Raw genomic sequence first — 20,471 nt, forward strand, 5'->3', positions numbered from 1 at the left:
CTCACTCATGATTTCCAGCCTGTGGCCTGGTATTACATAATCCCATTTGCGCTCCTAATTTTAGCTCACAGCGCCACCGAGAGGCAAAGACGTGGAAGCGCTGAAGCAGCTGGGTTGGGTAGCGGAGCTTGCTGGAGCAGCTCCAGCGCTCATAATAATCCTCTTTTTTACATACATCCACCTAGTTAGCTATCTGTCGGATGCCGGGAATCCATCAGGCAGCTGCACGGTGAGAGACATTTATCTTCCGCAGATTGTCGTCGCTGCTCTGAGTCATTCTGCTGCCTCCTCGGCTGTGAGGATATAGGCGGTGACATGAGCATCGCTGCTGGTGAGACATACAGGCTTTGCCGTTTATAGCGCTGGAGATCCGTGAGAGCGCACCGGGAGGAAAGCTTTTGGAAATAAAAACGTGAGACTCGTCATTGTTAACCCGCTTGTGTGCTGGGATTTAAAGGGAGGAGGAACATCAAGGATGAGCGCGGACGCCCCAGATGATCATGTCGGTAATTAGACTCACAGCTCCGTGTTTATTCCTGCATCTTTCTCATTTTTCTACAGCGTAGATTGTTGGAAATGGATATTCTTGTGTCTATGTTGAACGGCTCTCATTATAAGCGCGGCATCGAATCATGGCCTAACTGGGGTAATTTACAGGCTCCGGCATTGGCCTATTCAACCCCATCATCTGTGTCCGCCTGTTTGCGCGGCAGAGGGGCTGTCATTTACTGTACTGGGTGAAACCATGCGTAGTCTTATGAGGAAATCTGGGACATTACTATGGGCACTGCCGCTGAAAGCCCTCCACATGGAGTAGTGTCCCAACGGGGGAATGTCTTAGTTATTGGACATAACAAAGTGTGCGTAATTATATCTTTAGATTGTACATATTGTTAATCCAGAGCGTGAGTCAGCATTCTCCATGGATTGATGGTGCTGCAGACCTCTAAAATCTGCTGGGGGAACATCAACCTAATGTGAGTTTAACAAGTGCATCTACTATATAAAATAGAATAGAATAGAATTCAACTTTATTGTCATTGCACTGTCACAAGTACAAGCAACGGGATGTAGTAATATATAAATAGTAATATAATATAAATAGTCATATTATTGAAAAGTTTATATATTTCAGTAGCTCAGTTTAAAAAAATAAACTTGTACTATGTAGCTTAACTATATATATATATATATATATACAGTACAGACCAAAAGTTTGGACACACCTTCTAATTAAAATGGGTTTTCTTTATTTTCATGACTATTTATAAGGCAAGAAATCCCACTTATTAACCTGACAGGACAACACCTATGAAGTGAAAACCATTTCAGGTGACGACCTCTTGAAGCTCATCAAGAAAGTGCAGAGTGTGTGCAAAGCAGTAATCACAGCAAAAGGTTGCTACTTTGAAGAAACTAGACTTTTTTGTTTAGTGCATATTTCCACATGTGTTATTCATAGTTTTGATGCCTTCAGTGTGAATCTACAATGTCAATAGTCATGAAAATAAAGGAAACTCATTGAAATAAAAGGTGTGTCCAAACTTTTGGTCTGTACTGTATATATATATATCTTCCCAGACATTAGGATAAGACCAATAAAAAATGCAGGTATGTATCTATATGTCCTTATCATCATTGATTTCCAAATGGAGAATTTACTTTTAATTTCAAAAGATGATTTTGGACCACTGGACATCATTTTTCTCCTTAGCCTTGGTAAAAACAAATCCCCGGTCATCTTTGGTTCATGGGTGGTGTGTGTGTGTGTGACTCTTGAATTGGTTTTGATCACTAGCCTCTCAAAGCTGTAGTTGTACCTCTTACTTTTGTACCTTTTTCTAACAAACTTTTTCCTTTCCCTCAACTTTACATTGATTTACTTGAAAATTACATTCAGTGAACAACCAGGCTCTTTAGCCAATTTTTCTTGCTTACCTTCTTCTGGAGACTGTTAATCTGTTGGAGATCTGTCAGGTCTTCCCCATGATAGTTCATGTCTTTGTTATATTGAAAATAAAATTTTGGTACCATCTGGCGCTCAGTTTTATGCCCATGTAAGCCTAATTTTCACATCAAATACCTAAATTTATACATATTGCTTTGCTATAATTAAACTAGCTACTTTAACTTAATGAATGAGCTGCTTGATTGCAAATATAAGGATTTTTGTCTTATATAACTGTAAATATATATATTTAATAAGGAGTTAAATAGATTTAAAAAGTGATGTTTGGGTTAAAATTAATAATTTTTCTTTCGTTTATATTGTACCCCTGCTTAATCCTAGTAGGGTCACTGGTACCACTCTCCAGTGGGTAGTAGGGCCTTGACAGGTATCAGACCGTCACAAGGCAACAGAAACACGCAATCATTCACTCTCACACTGGACTCGCTTGCTTGTGACAGTGTTGAAAAATGTACCACAAATGAATGATTGTTAGTTTTAAAATCACAATGGTTTAAATGTGCAAGAGATCCAGTAAAGTCTGGTCTTATAAACAACGTTCTGTGAAGAACCCAATAATATGAGGTCTCGGTTTTGGGCCAAATGTTTGGTTAAAATGACACAATCTCTGTCCCAGCAGCATAACCCAAGCTTCTGGATTGAATGAATAGCCCAGGAGTTTTCAGAGTGTACGCGCTGTAATAAAGGGTCAGAATGGAAGTCATATGATCCCGAGGAGCAGACACAGGGGTTTGCATTTGCAAGGAAACTTGTTTCCCTCTTGCTCCTGTGTGGATCTGACAGAATTAGCTATCTTAACGCTCACATCATTGTCTCTGTCCTGCTAGAAACAGCCTCATAATCGATCAAATGCCATCACCGTTTCCTCTGCTTCTTTATGACTCTTTTTCTGCAGTGGTGTGACTTCTGGATTTGCTATGAGGGCAGCTCCTAGGAGAACTTCACTGGGAAAGTTTTGAAGGGTGCTGGAAATTCTGTAAGCCATCCCTAGATTTTCACGCTTGTAGTTGGTTTTACACTTAGTTATTTTCACCATAGGCAGTAATGAGCATGTCCATGTCCTTGAGTGATGTCAGAAATAGCAGCTGTGCACATGATGCACAAACCACATAAGATAGGGAACATCCTATTACTGTATGGTGTCTTGGAGAAGCATTTCATGTTGTACACATTCTTTTCTCAAAATCTTAAACTGTATTGTAATATATTGGGATTTGCTATGACAGACCAACACAAAGTAAATTATGAACGCACAGTGAAAGAATAAATATTTTTCATTAAAAAAGTTTTAAAAAGTGTGCTCAGTCTTCCCGAGTCAATACTTTGGGGAACCAGTTTTCTCTGCATGTTTAGACTAAATTCTTTTAGTTTAAATAAGTTATATAAAATCTAAATAGGTTTGAGCTATTTTGCAAAATGGGGGGCACATAAATATACATTTATTTATGTGCTTTTTTATATATTTTATTCAAGTATGTATTTATTATACTTTTATTCAAACTCTCCATCATCCCTGCCCTTGCCACACCATGATATTGCCACCACCATGTTTCATGTTTCCCAATTTACATTTTCTGAAACAATTAGTATTTAAATCTAGGCCAGAGAGTTAGAGCACCTTCACCAGACATGTTTCATGCAACCTGGTTTCCCTATTGACAGATGGACAACCACAGTGTAGGTAGACGTTCATATCTTGGTAGGAATGCAGTTGTACCATGTGGTTTCCATTTCCATTTTCCATGCATTAAGGAGTGCTCTGGGATAGGTTCAAAACTTGCTAAAAGTTATGTATAATCTACCCCTATTTATTCTTCTCCACATCTTTCTCCCTGATCCATCTGCTGTATTGTTTGGTCTTCATGATGCTTTTTGTTCAATTGTGTTCTCTAACTCAGCTCTGAGGGTGAGTAAAAAAAATGGGGGTACAAATGCAGGCTATGCTTTTCACTTTTTTTGTAAAACATTTTGAAGACCTTCAATCCTGTTACTACTACTTCACAATCATCCGGTACTTTAAATTGGACTGTCATATAAAATCCCGGTCAGGTAGATTGAAGTATGAGGTTTTAGTGTGACAGGAATGTCAAGTGCTATGAAACTTTTTGCAAGGCCCTCCACATATTTATCCACCACATATGTAATTTACCCAGCTGGTATTCTTAGTACTCATCATTTTGTTGGATGAAGTGTGAGCTGTGATTTGTCTCTCCTCTTACTTTCAGCATGATGCACTAGCGGTCAAAGGTGATCTTCTGAGGCAGAGATGAGTCTGACGTCCTGGTTCTTGGTAAGCAGCGGGGGGACGCGCCATCGTCTTCCCCGGGAGATGATCTTCGTGGGGAGGGATGATTGTGAGCTCATGCTGCAGGTACGATATGAACTTAATTCCCAGTTGCCCTTCCAGATGCTGCCAAATATTCTGATAAATGAAAATGGATTACAGCAACTTGCGGGGTTGTGTGTGATTTAGTCTCGCAGCGTGGACAAACAGCACGCTGTCATCAACTACGAACCAAACACAGATGAACATAAAGTGAAGGACTTGGGCAGCTTAAATGGGGTGAGTTTTTGTGAGCTTGGAAACCTTAGCTTGGCTCCACCAAATATAGGTAATGCTAGACATGAGTCTAACTGCCTGCAATGACATACCAGATATACTTAAATTCATATATCTAAAAGTAAGGCCTTAAAAAGTTTTAAGTTTGTTTTAAAAATTTAAGTAAGCCTTAAATAAGATAATCACAGGTCTGACATTTTGTCTTGGTAGGACTATTTTATCTAATATCTGTAGATAATTTTTCTCATGGGACGTTAAGCAAACATTTCAGAAGCATGCAGACATTTTCACTACATTCTGTGACTTGAGGTGGTTGAAGTTACCACCAACCAGCAGCTAATATACCCTTCTTTAACAAGACATATGTTTTTTTGTGTCTATCTCATGCAAGTGTACATTTATCATCAGTTGGCTGGCATTCTGTGCTAAAAAGCTCTGTGCTATTCTTTTAGCACAGAATATCAGTACTACCATATAAAATATGTAATTTTCTCCTGTACATTTCTGTCATGTTACACATCTTTAATTTTATTTATTTGATGCATAATGGCCTTAAAATGTCTTAGAAAGCATTAAGTTTGAGTTGGTAAAATCTGCAGAAGCCCTACATGTTACTTATTTAATCTACAGACTACCTTAGACTACTTTTCTAAAATTAATGTCCTATGTAGTCTGTAACAAGCTCTGCGCATGAAAGATGGTGGGGAGGTTTGCAAAGTGAACAGCCCATTTTATACAGGTCTTTATCTTATATTTTGCAGACTTTTGTCAATGACGTCAGAATACAGGAGCAAGACTACGTCACGCTGAAGACCGATGACAAACTAAGGTTTGGATATGATATCCTTCGGAAGCTCTACTGGGCAAAGAGGCCAAATTACTGACTCTCACACACAAACCACTGTCAGCTGTGTAACTTTATCTATTTGTGAATAGATGTGAACTCTCAATGTACTCCACCTGCTGCATTATACATAAGGCTATTCAGTGCGTGTTTCTCAGTGCTCAGCAGACCTACCCAACATTTGCCTTAACCTACCTCACATACCAACCTGTTCACCGTGGTTCAAGGAGAGCTGCACATTCCCGAGGAGGCCCTTAAGGTTAGACAGCATGCTGTGCGTTGAAAAATCCAAAAAATAAAAGCTTGTTTGCAGATAAAGTGGATCTGTCTGCTCAAAACAGGACAGCCTTGTACTTTTTTTGACTTTGTGGTCAAGGAAATAAAAGAGTTCTGCTGAACCAAACTAAAGCTTCACAGTTGATGAAAGCGCTGTTTCATCTTGTCAAGCCCAGGTAGCTGCATAGAAAGGTTTTTATCTTAATGAGTTTGCAGAATTCCAGCATAAATAGTTAGAAAGGTTTCAGTAACATGCAAAAGTGAGTGCATACGGCAAAAAGTCTGCATTCAGCTTATCCATGTTGCTGTTTTTTTCTCTGTGAACTCAAATGTCAGCATGAGAAACTGAGCAGCCAGCTTCAGATGATCCAAAAGAAACCTGCAGAGAAATGTGAGGTGAAGCCTTCAGAGGCAGCAGCGGCATCAGGTTCAGAAGGAGCCGCGTCAAAACTTCCAGAGTCCGGCAAACCCGAGGATAAGACAGTAGGTGAGCTTTAACATCCATGGAATAATTGAAATCCAACACAGCACACACTATTTTGCAGGGTTGTTTTTCTAACTTATGGATAAATTAGATATAATAAATGAAAACGCAACAAAGGTTTAGTGGTGGAAAAATTGTTAGAAGAATTGCACTAACCCACACAATTCCCAGTACCTTGATATTTTCCTGTCTAATTGTATAGGAACTGCACATGCTGCATTAGTTTCTTGAAGCTTATTTTTTTATTTTTACCTTTCTGCTATCCTAGTATAGAATGAATTTGATTCTCTGAAAAAATGTCTGAATTTCTTTTTTCCTTTGGTGGCCCGAATCCTCTCTCGTACATTAAAAATAGAGAGGGCAAGCTTGAAAGAATGAAACTTGGCAATTTTTGTCATATGTCCAGACTTTTTTTTATCTGCAAAATAATCCGGGTCAGTTTGTCAAGTCGACAAAACATTCCCAAGGTGGGAACAAATGGACTTCCTGTGGCCAAAGTCCAGCTGTAGTAGCACGGTGGATAAAGAGTTAGCATACCTCCATAGAGGAAACAGTTAACTTTAATATAGTTTCTTACTATTTCTATAATTTATTTCTATAGTTTCTTACATCTTGAAATCTGCAGTAACACCTTCCACACAAAAGAGTATTGCTTTTACCGCAGCATGGTCGCACTTTAACCAAATGTATCCACTGATTGGAAAAGGATTATATACTTTAGTTTCCATCAGGTCAGGCTTGATCAAGCTGAAACTTTGTTCATTCCAGTCACTAGGTAATTTCTTTTCTTTTTTTTTTTTGTTCCGCTAACATTTTTCAGTTTGGGAAAATAGTTAACTGTGACGTGTGCACCCAGTTCAGTCTTCTCCACATTACAAGCTCCCCCATGCCCTGTTCCTAAATCTCTCCTCCATTCAGTAAGACTAACCAATACATTGGTTTAAACAGGAGACATAGCAGTTTTACACAGGGGCACGCCCCTTTATGGGCAGCCTGCTTGGTGGGGAGATGGAGACACTGATGATCAGCACCCTGGAAAACTTGAGGAAAAAACCGCTGATAGGAAGAAGGAAAAGGCAGAAACGGGTATGATCAGTTTTTCAGAAATATGACATGACCAACGCTATTTTCATAATCCTAAGATGTAATAAAGGAAGTAAGTAGATTATGAAGTTTAAATGGTCAAATCTCTTCACCTTGTTATAGACACCAAGAGAAGTCCAGAGATCCCAAAGTCTTTGCCTCAAACAGTCTCAAATCAAGAACCTAGCTACTTTGAAATTCCAACAAAGGATGCTCCCATCGCAGCTAAAATCAGTGAACTTCCTCCACAAGATCAAGAGACCAATGCTTCCGCTGCTGCTGTGGAGCCCATCCATGGCCATGCCTCATTCACCATCGAGTTCGACCCCGGGGCGTCAGGCAAAGTGTTGGTGAAGGATCGGGTGGCAAAAGTAGGACCAGAGACCCGCCCCCGCCCAAAGAGGGCTGTTGGAGAAGACCTGAGTCCGCTTCAGACAGCCATGGTGGCAGCAGAGGTTAAAGTTGCTGACTGGCTGGCTCAGAATGAGCTGCCATTGGCTCTGAAAGAGACGGTGGCAGAGGATGATGGAGAGAGTGCAAAAAGCGATGTTCCTGTGCATCTCAGGAGTCTCAAAGGTGCGTGATGAAATGTGTTACAGTATTTGGTTAATTTCTTCCTTTACGCAGTCATTTGTTATACGTTCTAATGTGTCTTGCACACACGCCAGGCAGTAAACACGAGGATGGCACTCAGAGCGATTCAGAGAATGCTCTTGGGGAGCAGCGCAGGGCTGCAGCGATGGAGGAGCGCTCATGGGGGCTTTGGGGCAGCACTGGCATAAAAGAAAGCCGTGCAAATGTACCAGAAGGCCTGTTTGCAGAAGAGGACAGTCCTGCAAGGCGTTGCAAGTCTTCAGCATCGAAAAGGCAGAGCGGGTTGGTGGAAAGGCGGCGTGGCTCGGCACCACATCAGCATGGTGGTCGTGAAGAGTGCTACGGACACAGAGATGAATATAGCGACAGAGGGACTTACACCATTGAGCTGGAGAACGGGGCCAATGAAGAGGAAGAGGCTAGGAAACTGATTGACAAGGTAAAGGTTAGACATCTTTTTCTGTACTTTTTTCTTTATCAGATCACACATTTTTTAAAACTTTATTTTATGTTCATTTGTGTCTTCCAGGTATTTGGTGTGGATGAGCAACGTGTTTCCAGGAAGGGGGGAATTGATCAAAGAGAGAGGTTGTCTTCACAGAGGTCTGGATCGAGAGACAGAGGAAAGCCTGGACGTCTGGAGACAGAGGTGCGAAAGCATTCTTCTGACTTAAAGTGATTAACCAAGACTAAATCTGTTTTAGCAATACACGAGTACTGCGAGTAATTCATTTTTTTCTTATGATTTAGTTCTTGTCTGAAGAGTTGATGGTTGGTGGTCCTCGTTGGGTGTCACAGTGGGCTACTCTAGCTGCCAGCCACATTCGGACAGATCCTGAGGGATCCGGAGGGGACAGTCACACCATGGTCACAGAGGACAGAGGTACTCAGTTTAGGTCATAAGATCACTCACATCATTTATTTAACATATTTATTGAAAAGTATTTTTATACACTTTGCAACTTTGCAGCTGCATCAATAAAAAAAAACCCTATAGAAACTCACGATAGCAGTTTTCTGCCTAAGTGGTTTTTAGATGACAAAAGATTATAACAATCCCAAGACGTTTGAAGCAATGGCTTATGGGAAGTTTAAGCCTATGGTTGCTGTTAATGGTGGAACTCAAGGTTAAAATATTGAAAATTGAAAAACAAAGAAGGAAGGGAGAAACAAGGACTGATTGGTGGATGGAAGGATGGATGAATAGATTAATTTAATGCCATTTCATGAAAAGATTTTCTCATTTTTCAGCAGAAATAAGTGGATCCAGCCACATGGCCTCTGTGCACACCGAACGTAAGAGGAGAACCCTACCACAGCTACCTGGTGAAGAACTTAATCTGGGAAGAAAGACCCAGGGTGGATGTCTGACCACAGATATGGGTGAAAAGCAGGATACAGAGATTCAGGAGAAAGAGAATCAAGATGAAAAGCTATCCAGAGGAAAGAAACAAAGTGTTCAAGGCACTAGAGGTGTGGGCAGTCAGAGTGGTAGCCCAAGTCGATCTTCTCCGGCCAAATCACAGGATAGTGGTGGTGGTAAATCAAGTCAGTCGGGTGTCCTGAGCAAAGTCCCTCCACGTCCACTGACCAGTGGACAGAAGAGAATGGAGGAGGCAAAGAGGAGAAAGAAGGATGAGGAGAAGGCTAGAGAGAGTACCGGGAAACCATTACTGAGGCAGGAGAGTTTCACTGTGGAGAAACCGAGCTCCAGTGTACCCATAGAACTTATTCCACGTATTGATGCTTACACAGGAACCAAAACTCAGAGTAGGGACGGGGGCATAGACAGTGTCTCAATACAGAAAGACTCAGAAGCTGTGGCAGCTTTTCTAGAGAGCACTGTGTCAGACCAAGGTGATCCCCCAAGTCAGTCTATTGAAGGTTCCATGTCTCCAGAGTCAGACGTAGACACAACAAGCACAGTTAGCCAAGCTGATGGCGTTAGAAAAGTAGTTCAGAAACGCAGGATACTAGCTGGGCAGCAAAAAGAGAGAACAGTGGTCTGCACCTCTAACAAGGGCCCTACTGGGAGCAGAGAGCCTCTGGACAGGAGGGGGAAGAACAGAACCTCTGGCCCTCAACAACCAAGTCACCCCTCAACATCCCTGGACCTTACTGATGATGACATCAACTCCAACTCCCTGCTTTCTGACTCACTGCCTGTCTCCACACAAGACTCAAGGAGTTCAAACCTTAGAGGCCAAACAGTTGGGGCCAGCACCAAGTCTAGTCGGGCCAAGATGACACAGCCGTCGCCTTCTTCTGCCCCAAACAAAGCCAGTACTGTTCCCAAGCCAAGACCTACTCGGACATCCCTGTTGAGGCGAGCCCGGCTGGGGGAGTCATCAGATACCGAACCTGCTGATATGGACCGGATGTCAGTGGCTTCTGAGGCATCAACTGCTAGTTCCACATCTAGGACAGGGATAGCAAGAAGGGGAATGTCTAGAATTGAGGCTCTAGCACAACCAAGGAGACCAAGGGTTGGGTCTCCATCTGCTCAGAGCGACTCAGAGGCCACTGTGGCTAAAAGCAGAGGGCTGGGTGGCCGAAGTGCAGCAGGAGATTATGCTCTCAGACAGGGATTGAGAGGTTCAAATGTTACTTCACTATCCGGACCCAGAGCCAGAGCTAACAGTGCCTCCAAGCTGCCTGACAAAACTAAAGGAACATCATCGTATGGGCATATTACACCTGCATGTAAGTGGAAAATCTTTCACCAGAATCCATGTTGTCTGTCACTGAAATCTGTTCAACAATCTCTTTGGTGTCAATACCTGTGTTTCCATCATTGTTCTTTTATATGATTGTTCATTTTGAATTGTATAAACATTAGAAAATGTTCATGGAAAATGACAGAATGACTTCTTTCATTTTGCAAAAATATTTTTATGCTCATTTGGCTTTTCCCAAAAGGAACTAATGTCATTTAGTGTAGTTGTCTTTCATAATCGATCACTTTGCTCCTTATTGTCCAAATGTGCTGGTTTTGTTTGTTTCAATTAATATTTACTGTAAAATGCAACATCAGCACTGATTTTCCAGACATTTTTGAAATCCAAATTTTCTTGCTGGTTTTTCTGGCACAACAAAAATGTTTAGAATTTTTTTTTTCAAAACCTTTGTTTGCCTTGAAACCAGTCAACCCACTCGTGCCTAGATAATGTTATCTTCATATTCTTCATAACCAGAAATCTTTGTGTGTTGAAGGTTTAGCTTCTTTCGTATCTTCTTTTAAGCTGGGACTCGGTGGCGCCGTGTTCCTGTGGAGTATGCATCCACTTCTGAGGATGAGTATGGCTCAAATCGCCACATATCCAAGCAGGGGCCTACGAGGCCATTCCCTTCGACCCGAGTTGCCCAGTTAGGAGGTTCAGCTCCAGCAACACCCAACCCCGCAGGGCTGACCAGCTTGAAGCAGAATTCCAGGGACCAGGATGAGTACATGAGAGACTGGACAGCCCACAGTGAAGAAATAGCCAGGTGTGTGGGTGAGAAGAGCTCAAAAGCATGCAATATGAAGTCCATTTTTAGATGCAACAATGAGGATGTTAATTCCTTCCAAAAACGCTGTTGTTACTTTTGCCGCATGGGATGGTTTTTTATTGCTTTTTAATTGTGCAGTTCTGATCATAGTTTCTGGTATGTGTGAGTATGAGGTATGGGATGATAAACACAAGCACATAAAAAGGAAGTTGATATTTTTAGGTGTAATGTAATGATGTCATTACTTTTACTTGTTAATCAGGATCAGCCAGGATTTAGCCAAAGATTTAGCAATGCTGGCACGAGAGATTCATGATGTGGCTGGAGAGATCGACTCAGTCAGTCCTGCAGCAACTGACCCAGGAGCTCTGGTATAAACACATCACATTACATGAGCGTCAACACTGCTGACCAAACAAATATTTATTTACAGAAATGTACAACTGAGCTGACGTTTGAATTCTTTATTATTATTATTATTATTATTATCATTATTATTATTATTATTAATTTCCTTTAGTTGGAGGAGTCAGTATTTGATGATGGTATGGATCTGGGTGGTTCCACCGCAGAGCAGAGCAGGATTGTGGCAGGCGAGGGGCAAACCGTGGAGCTACGACAACGAAGCTCAAACGATCAGAGCTCTCGCTCAATCCGTCGACAGACATGGAATAGAGACGATGTGAGTCTGAGCCTCATTATCGAACATCAGTTAGTTGTACATTTGCACAGGCATTTTGCATACAAGAGCACTTGCTGAGGAGGACAGATTGCTTCAAAGTCAACAACTCTATGCAGTAACTTGGGTTTTCCAGTTGGCTTTATTTGATCCACTGACTGTGACTGTAATTAGAATCATATTGGACTGTATGAGACTTTGTAATTTGATTCTACTGCAATAAATTGGACTAATTTAAATTGAATTTGGACCGATTTGAATTCCATAAAACTGACTATAAAATGGATGCCGCTTGTAATTTGGCACATTATGAGTAAACTAAATTAAATTAAATCATTAATGTTGCCGTGATATTGTTGATTGCTGCTGCCTCCAGGCTAGACAAGTTAATTTAGGAAGGTGCAGGCACAAAACAGTGTATAACTGTTGTTGTAAACAGTGTAAAATGATATATGGTTTTCAAATATGCAATGTGCAACAGAAAACACTGCTCATTACACCTAATATGCCATCCCTCTGTGAAACATTGTGGTGGCCGTGACATGCTGTGGAAATCCATTTTCATAAAAATCTTTCATGAAGTTAAATTCATCCACCAAAAAAACCCTGTCCAGGTGGAAAAATAAGTTAGGTTTTTGATAGTAGCCAACATGTCATGCATTCGATCACCATTACAGCAACATAAACAAGAATGCTGAGCACAAGGTTTAATCTGTCCTGTGGAGAGAAAATAAGTGTTTGACATGGCGTTCCCTTTATTCTTAAATTTTATCTATTCCATATTGGATAAAAAGTGGCTTGCTCATGCCCTTGTCCAAAACAAGGTACTGCATGTGTCCCCAGTTTCCACAATTCATTTGTTCATTCTGACCTAAGAAACTGGAGTTAAATGTAAAGAGAAAAATATAAATAAATCAACTTAAATTGTAATCATTCCTATCAGAACAAGTACAGTTAGAACATTTACAATTTTGTTTTCATTTTTATTCATCAGCTGTACCTTGACAATGTGCTGCTTGCTTCTGTGACTCAACTTTCGACCAGAATACGACAGTCTGTGGACAAAACTACCTACAAAGTCAGGTAAGCCTTGTAGTTTCCTAAAATAAAGAAGCCATAAGCTTGACGCTCTCAGTCTTTCTCATTCAGTCCACTTCATGACGAAGACGACAAAACAAATAAAAAGGACTGGATCCTCTTAATATAGTTGAATGGTTTACTTCAGAAATAAACAAAAAACGGTACAAAGGTTACCTTTCCACGAAAAATAAAGAGAAAATTTAAAAAGAAAGAGAGTGAGGTCAAAAAACTGTGTGGCTCCACGCCAACTGCCCAACTGACTCTCCCAGCCACACCCTAAAATCCTGAACTCCAATTAGATATGCAAATTTTAAAGACTTTAGTGTAGTCAAATATAGTAAATTACTATGCAATAGATTTAACTAGTTATCATTTTTATCCAGATAAACAAATTATAATAAGAAATATGAACATAACTTATCCTAAAGTCTGAATGAGCAAAAACTCAATTTAGGCTTCTACAAGCCTTTCAAACTAACCGCTGTTAACACAGAAATAAATTACTGTTGTGTATTTATGTATTTTGTGTTTTCTGTTAGAACTGGACAAATTGGCAAAGTCTGAGTGGCAAATCAAAGAGATATCTCTGTCAAACAGAACTACATTTTCTCATTAGGATGAAAGCTCAAAGGTTTTAGGGTTTTGCAATCTGCAGAGGTTGCCAGAAAGAAATGATCTGAACTGTCAGCTAATACTTCTAACAATAGCTATATTAAGCATTTTTCTTCTATTGTGCTTTTATCTATTTTTATCTGAACTCGGCCTCCAGGATTCTTTTCAAGGATAAGGAAAGAAAATGGGATGAGATTGAGACCAAACTGCAAGCAGAGCATGACTCCTTAGTTCTCAAGAGCTCCAACAAGGTGATGCATATTTCTGATATTCTCACAGTTATTTCTCTTGATTATACTGCTTGATTTTTATACAGGCTTTTTGCTGTCTGTCAGATGTTGCATTATTTTGAGGTTATTTCAACTTTGCACCTATCGTCCGTATGAATTTAGGCATGATGCTAACTCGATCCAATAAGCACTTAAGAAGTGGAACAGACTGTTCAATCCAGCTATGTTGATTATTTTATTGATAATGCGAGTTCTCAAGCAAGATTTTGAAAAATAGCCAAAATATATTCCTTTCTACAACTATTGCTTTTCATTGTTACAGTGTTTTAAATACAGCTAATTACAGCAACATCAATTTGACGCACAGCCCCATGAGTTCATGGCCCTTTTTTAACTATATAAATTAGTGTACAAATTAAATTTGTTAGCTGACCAATGTCCTATTTTTAAATAAACCTTGTTTTTCACCATGTAGTGTTTCAAATGCTGCTAAATACTTTCAGGTTAAAAAAATATTTTATTATTGTATACTTATATACAGTAATTGATTTTTTTTTGTAATCTAAAATAATTATCGACTCATAGTTGCATAGTCAAATCTAAATTCCATCAATTGCTTATTAATACGAATGTTACTCATTTTCTTTCCTTAGTTGCCTGATGTCACTAAACAGCATCAAACCCAAAATTAGAAATACCCCTTAGAATTTTGGTCCCATGTTGTCTAATCTGGTGTAACAGTTCTAGAAATCATTTGCGAGTCTACATATTTATTTTTTTTATTATTGGGGAATTTAGTAATAAATCATCAAGGTTAAGATGATTTACTGTCAGAGTTTGTCAGATTGCATGTAGTCTGCACATTGCACATTCTGCTACCATGAACATTACATAGTTCACACTCCAAACACTAGATGGCATTAAAGCACTTCTAAGTGTATCCTTAGTCAGTATCAAATAACATTTGGTATTCATTCACCACCTTAACTTTATTCACAATGAAACAGGTTCAAATCTAAATAGCTTCACTAGTCCATAAGGGGTCAACAAAATTTTTCATTTTCGTAGTGAAAGACTAAAATGTCATTTTAGAATTAATTACAGTGATATTTTGAACTTTGTCAAAGATATACACTAGTCTCATGTATTATTTTGTTACTATTTTACAATTACTGACTACGTCTGATGATGTATCCTGCAGGGACTCTTAATGCAGTGATGACTTAATTCGTCCTTTCGGATGCTCTTTGCATTTTGTATTTCTTTCCTTGTCAGTTTATTGGATTCTTCTCCGTTAAAGGTTACTGTTTCTTTAAGAGATTCTGACATTTTCTGTTTGGTCTGTATGTTTGGACGTTCATAGCTAAAACACAGTTGTAGTTAAATTTGGTGCTCCAGAATAAATGACACACGTCTAGTGGAGTCAAAAAAAAGAGGCAGCAGAGGTCTTTCTTTCAGATCCACCAGTCTCAATAAAATGCATTGATGTTCTTGGTTTTAACATAAAAAAGACCTGTGATTGCTTTTTCAAGACGTTGAAGTTGTACTCGTATTCACTACTTATTTCAGATAACAGATCACCAAAAAATATGGAGAAAAAGTTTACAAATTTAGCCCCATTAAACCTTTCTCTGGTGTAGGGAAATAAATTTTATTCAGTGTGTCCTCACATGAACCTAGAACAGAAATGTCAAACCAGGTCACAAGTCACAAAGCTTGTAGAACATTACTCTTTATAAAGACCTCAGCTCCAATTTTTTTCTGCAGCAAAAAGAGATTAGTTGAGCTGATTGGTTCAGTGCTTGAGCTCCTTACTTAATCACATCCTCAAGCACCCTTCATCTGTCTAAATTATGTTCTTAACAGGAGATTTCAACAATTATTCAAGACCTGAAGAGTGTGGAGAAGCAACTTTCAGGTATGGGCATAATGTCCTTTCATCACAAAAATAGGCTGCCATAAGAAAATTATTTTATGCATAGCATTTCTGGTGAATTTGGTGCTAAATGACGCCGGAGTTATGTTGCTTGGTTGTTCTGCTCCGAACGAACAGTTATCGATATGATGGTGGACCCAGACGGCACTCTGGATGCCCTGTCCAGCATGGGTCTGACAAGTCCTCTAAGTGACCAGAGGATGAGTCCTGGGAGTCAGCAGGGGGCACCGGCGTTGCATTCCAGAACAGAGACAAAGACATCCAGCGCACTGTCAACACCCAGGTGTGAAGAATTTTCTGGCGAGCTCTGTGGATCCTCAGAGCGTACAGAAGAGACGAAGCAAGACAAGAATGTTGCATCTAAAACTGACAAAGAAAATTACATCCAATGATTTTTTTATATAAAAACTGACAGGACATCCTTGGAAAAGACATTGGTGTGGGGTTTAGTTATTTTGATGGCTTTTTTTCTCGCTGAAGATATAAGAAGGTGAGTGAAGCTTTTATCAAGGTAAAGTTTGTTGACTGTGTTGTCAAATGTATCATTTTGGATCTTCAGCGTGTCACAGGAAATGCAGTTAAGAAAAGACTGAAGTATTTACAATGAGCCATGTGTCTTTGTGTTGCAGGTTATTTTTGTCCAATATACTTAACAAAAATATGAGAAAAAAGCATACTGATGGAGTGTTAAAACTCAGACATCTTGGTTTTTAAATGAGGTAATATTGACTTCAAGTCCCCATTAGAGACACAAAAGTTCCATAATAGTAAAACAGACACAGAATCCTAATTTAAAGGGCAGATATCCCGATTTTCTTTTTTTGTTTTTACAAACATACAGCTATTACTTACTTTATATTATATTTTTTTTCGCTTTTTTATAAGAACTCTCACACATTTCTGTTCAACAGGAAACTTAGTGTCCAGGTGACAGGTCATCATACATATAAGATGCTAATTTTCTGTTTTGAGAGGCGTGACTACATAGGCTTTGTTTTGCTGTCAACAACAAACTGATTTGAAAGACAATGAAAAGACTAATTAGATTATTTTTTAACTGTTTCAATATTTAGAGGTTTTATGGATCCACAATGTGATATTTGCCCTTTAAAGAGATCCAATTGTATCAGATCAGAAACCAAAACAAATCTGATTAAGTGTCCTTTTTTGCTGCCATAGTTATTTATTTAAATAAATATGAAGTACTTTTCCATGTCTTTCCTGTTTATCAGTCTTTCTCTGTATTGACTTTCCAATCTCAAATCTCCATTATGACTTCTTCTTAGGAAATGAACTGGCCTTGCAGGGTATCTTTAGTTACATTTATTTCTTAATGTTCTCTCCTTGTGTTAATGTGGTTGAAATTCAGTGCATCAGAACAAAAACTGGTTGTTATTACACAATATAAAGGCAAACATAGCTCATGGGGTGGATTTTTCTCTTTCAAGCAAATTTTGTCACAAGTGCCCTGGATCAAACAATCAGTGGAGATAGTAGGAAATAAAGGGGAGGTGGAGTTTGCTCCTTAGGAGGCTTGAAGTGCTGATAAACTTGTATCGTCTTATTAATCTTTGCGGGACCAGGACATGACGTTCCTAAACACACATTTATCATGTTTATGTCTTTCACCAAAAGCAGGGTTTAAAACCAGCTACCAGGACATGAGCGGTTCCACAAACGGACCGCTAACAAAATGTTGTGTTAGAACCAGCATAGACAGGGACTACCTCTGAGTCCTGCAGCTGCATTTTACTATTTATAATGCAACCAAACAGGTGACTGTGTAATGACCGTAGGCTTTCCAATGTCTTGCCTCTTACCAATGTTTACACTTGAATGTACCCTAAAAAGATCTACTTTAAAAAAAAACAACTTTTAGCCAAAACAGTTTTAATAGAGACAAATTACTTTGTGCTCAGAACGCTTTCTCTATAATTCTGCAAACTTGTTGAAGCATTTGATGATGTTTCTTTTTCTTTTTTTGATGTTTGTATGACTTTATTTTGTAATCTTGTTGGGTTAGATGTTGACCTTGCAATACATGTCTCGTTTGTCTCATTTACAATAAAATGCATGATCATCATGACCTATTTTTGGACTATCTTTGCTATTATTTAACTGGATAAAAAACTACTTTTGGAGAATTATTTGCAAATGACAGCTGCTTTATAAATTTCAGATTTTTATTTTCTATCCAAATATAACCAACTTTTGAAATATGACGCAGAGAGAGAGAGGATGAAATTGGGATGGTTTAAATCTAAATGCTGTAGGTTTATACTGGTTTTTGAAGTTGTAACTCTTAGGTAGTTAATTTTTAGTTACTCTGTGGTTGGAGTTTAAATACTTTAGACCTGTACAGTGCATAGCCAAAGCTTTAAAAACATATTTTTGGCACAGCAAAAACCTCTGACAAAAGTAAGAGAAAAACATTTAATTTGAGTGAAAACAAGAAAGCCCCATTTGTAGTTTTATTAATCGTTTTACAACTAGTTTGGTGTTGTGCATATTGAGAAAGATAAGAGTTTAATTTACTTTAAATTCACCATTCAGTCTATAGCACTATGCAGGGCTAACATATTAAAAGAAATGCTGTTGCTGCTTGAAAACAGCTTTAAATTGTAATAATCATTAGCTTAAATGCTGTACTACTAACTTTAAAAATTGTGTAGCTTTATGTTATTAAAGCTAAAGTTTAATCAGTAATACTTTTATAACAAATTTATGTCAAATCATGATTTCTTGGTTAATGTAAAGTTATCATAACAAAGACATTTTGAATAATGTCAACTTTGTATTAAAAGTGTCATGATTTACCGAATGACACTTTATGACAACAGTCATAAATATTCATGAAGACTTACTCATGTTCATGACAGGTGTTGTGTCATGCTTTTTTTTTTTTTTTCCTTTTTTTTCCCCCCGAAGAGTTTTTGTGGAGCTAGTGGCTCGTATTTTTTCCACAGTAGGCAGACAGGAGAGAGGGTGAGGAGAGGGGGGAAGACATGCGGCTAAGGTCGTTGGGACCGGGAGTCGAACCTGCGACGTCCGCGTCAAGGACTAAGGCCTCCAAATGTGGGGTGTGCTAACCCCCTGCGCCACCACAGCACACCCCTGTTATGTCATGTTTATGACGGTGTTATGACATGTTTATGACGGTGTTATGTCATGTTTATGACGGTGTTATGTCATGTTTGACAGTGTTATGTCATGTTTATGACGGTGTTATGTCATGTTTATGACGGTGTTATGACAGTCTTATTCACAACCCGTCAAATAAAGTGTTACCAGAAAGAAAATTATCAAAAACAATCTATGTTCCCAACAAAGGCTAAAAAATTCTATTATTTTATAATTCATACATTTGGATGTCAAGAGTTAAGAATAAAAACCCCAAAGAGTTTGTGCCACTTATTCTGCATAAGAAAAATCAATTTGTTTCACCATGAGTTCATTTCAAATTATGCAGAAGATAATAAATTATTAGATCAGTTCTACAATAAGCCAATAAGAAAACTGTGTCACTGTTTAGTTTCCTTTATCCTCTTCCTCCTCCCAGAATCCCTTTTGGTCTCTAACGTCTCACACTCAGCTGTTCCTCTTACTGCCGTTTTTTTCTCACACTTTCTACAGAACGAATAGGATTTTAGAGGTCACCATGTCAAAGTTAACCCACAGCTAATTCCATGTCTCCAGACATTCAGCTTCACTTCCTCAATCCGTGAAAGCTGTGTGAAGATTTGTTTTTTTTCCCTTCTACTACAATCAGCTCTCAGCACAGCTGCTGGGGCACATCAGCACCTCTGCAGGTGTCCATTGGAGTGGAAATGGTTTCTCTGAATCCCTACCAATTTACAAGGTGCTAGAATTGGTTACCATTATTCTCACTGCTTACAGTCATGTCAATAAATTACAATATATGTTGTAATTAGGCTCATTTGTCAGATTAAAAGTACCTTTTGGAAGTTGACAACCTTTGTGTGTAATCTATTTAATGTGTTTGACTAAGTTATAAAGTTCTTAAAATAAATTTTCACTTTTCAATAATATTCTAATTTACTGAATGGCTTTGAAAGAATATATCGCTGCAGAAGTCACTATTTTTGTAGCACTTTCTGAACTATAAAGTTAAAAAACGAGCTTTTACATATGAAACTGTAATGAATATGGATACAAACATCCATCAGTTGTGCCCTGTGTGATATTCAGTGAAACTGAAAGTGTCGCCGATGATTTAGCACCTCTATCCTTACTCTGAAAAAAAAAGATGAATGATGCTACTCCGTTGTGCATTTACATATTTCACTCTTTTTTTATTGATGAAACCTTTCCTCTTCGGTTATTAGAGGGGGAAAAAGTGAAAGTCTGGGTGGTTCAGATGGAAAAGTTTCAACACTGGTCAGCAGAAGGCCCAGCAGAGTCTGTACTTCCTTGTTAACTCAAGTGAAACGACCTTCCAGGGAAGTTGCTGGTCATATTCTTCACAGCCATTATTCACTCTGTCTCGTCTTCGTCCATCACTGTCTGGCTTGGCTCAGCGACAAAACAAAACAGGTCTAAACTGCAGCAAACAATCAAGTCTACAGAGAGGATTCCCCCCATCCAGGACTTTTACAGGGCTAGGGTCAGGAAAAT

The 20,471-nt window shown here is 39.0% G+C and overlaps 1 protein-coding gene across 7 annotated transcripts; it reads left to right on the forward strand.

Annotated features, from left to right (window-relative positions):
* Positions 1 to 90: 90 nt before the first annotated feature.
* On the forward strand, positions 91 to 17,926 carry LOC102232523 (centrosomal protein of 170 kDa-like). 7 transcript variants are annotated; one of them, XM_023334286.1, is made up of 20 exons: positions 91 to 977; positions 2,865 to 2,945; positions 4,195 to 4,340; positions 4,443 to 4,532; positions 5,291 to 5,369; positions 5,574 to 5,632; positions 5,986 to 6,136; positions 7,082 to 7,219; positions 7,340 to 7,792; positions 7,885 to 8,255; positions 8,340 to 8,459; positions 8,561 to 8,693; positions 9,062 to 10,513; positions 11,053 to 11,296; positions 11,562 to 11,670; positions 11,820 to 11,981; positions 12,973 to 13,061; positions 13,828 to 13,921; positions 15,767 to 15,818; positions 15,954 to 17,926. In XM_023334286.1, exons 3-20 carry the CDS (start codon positions 4,236 to 4,238, stop codon positions 16,226 to 16,228), a joined length of 4,176 nt encoding a protein of 1,391 aa, XP_023190054.1. In that variant the 5' UTR covers positions 91 to 977; positions 2,865 to 2,945; positions 4,195 to 4,235; the 3' UTR covers positions 16,229 to 17,926. The 7 variants fall into 7 exon arrangements, 6 of the variants coding, with proteins under 6 accessions (XP_023190054.1, XP_023190058.1, XP_023190059.1 ...); XM_023334290.1 differs by having other exon boundaries at positions 9,065 to 10,513; XM_023334291.1 differs by having other exon boundaries at positions 7,885 to 8,249.
* The last annotated feature ends 2,545 nt before the right edge of the window (positions 17,927 to 20,471 follow it).

The sequence above is a fragment of the Xiphophorus maculatus genome, chromosome 5 (assembly GCF_002775205.1).
Source record: "Xiphophorus maculatus strain JP 163 A chromosome 5, X_maculatus-5.0-male, whole genome shotgun sequence".
Taxonomy (NCBI): Eukaryota; Metazoa; Chordata; class Actinopteri; order Cyprinodontiformes; family Poeciliidae; genus Xiphophorus; species Xiphophorus maculatus.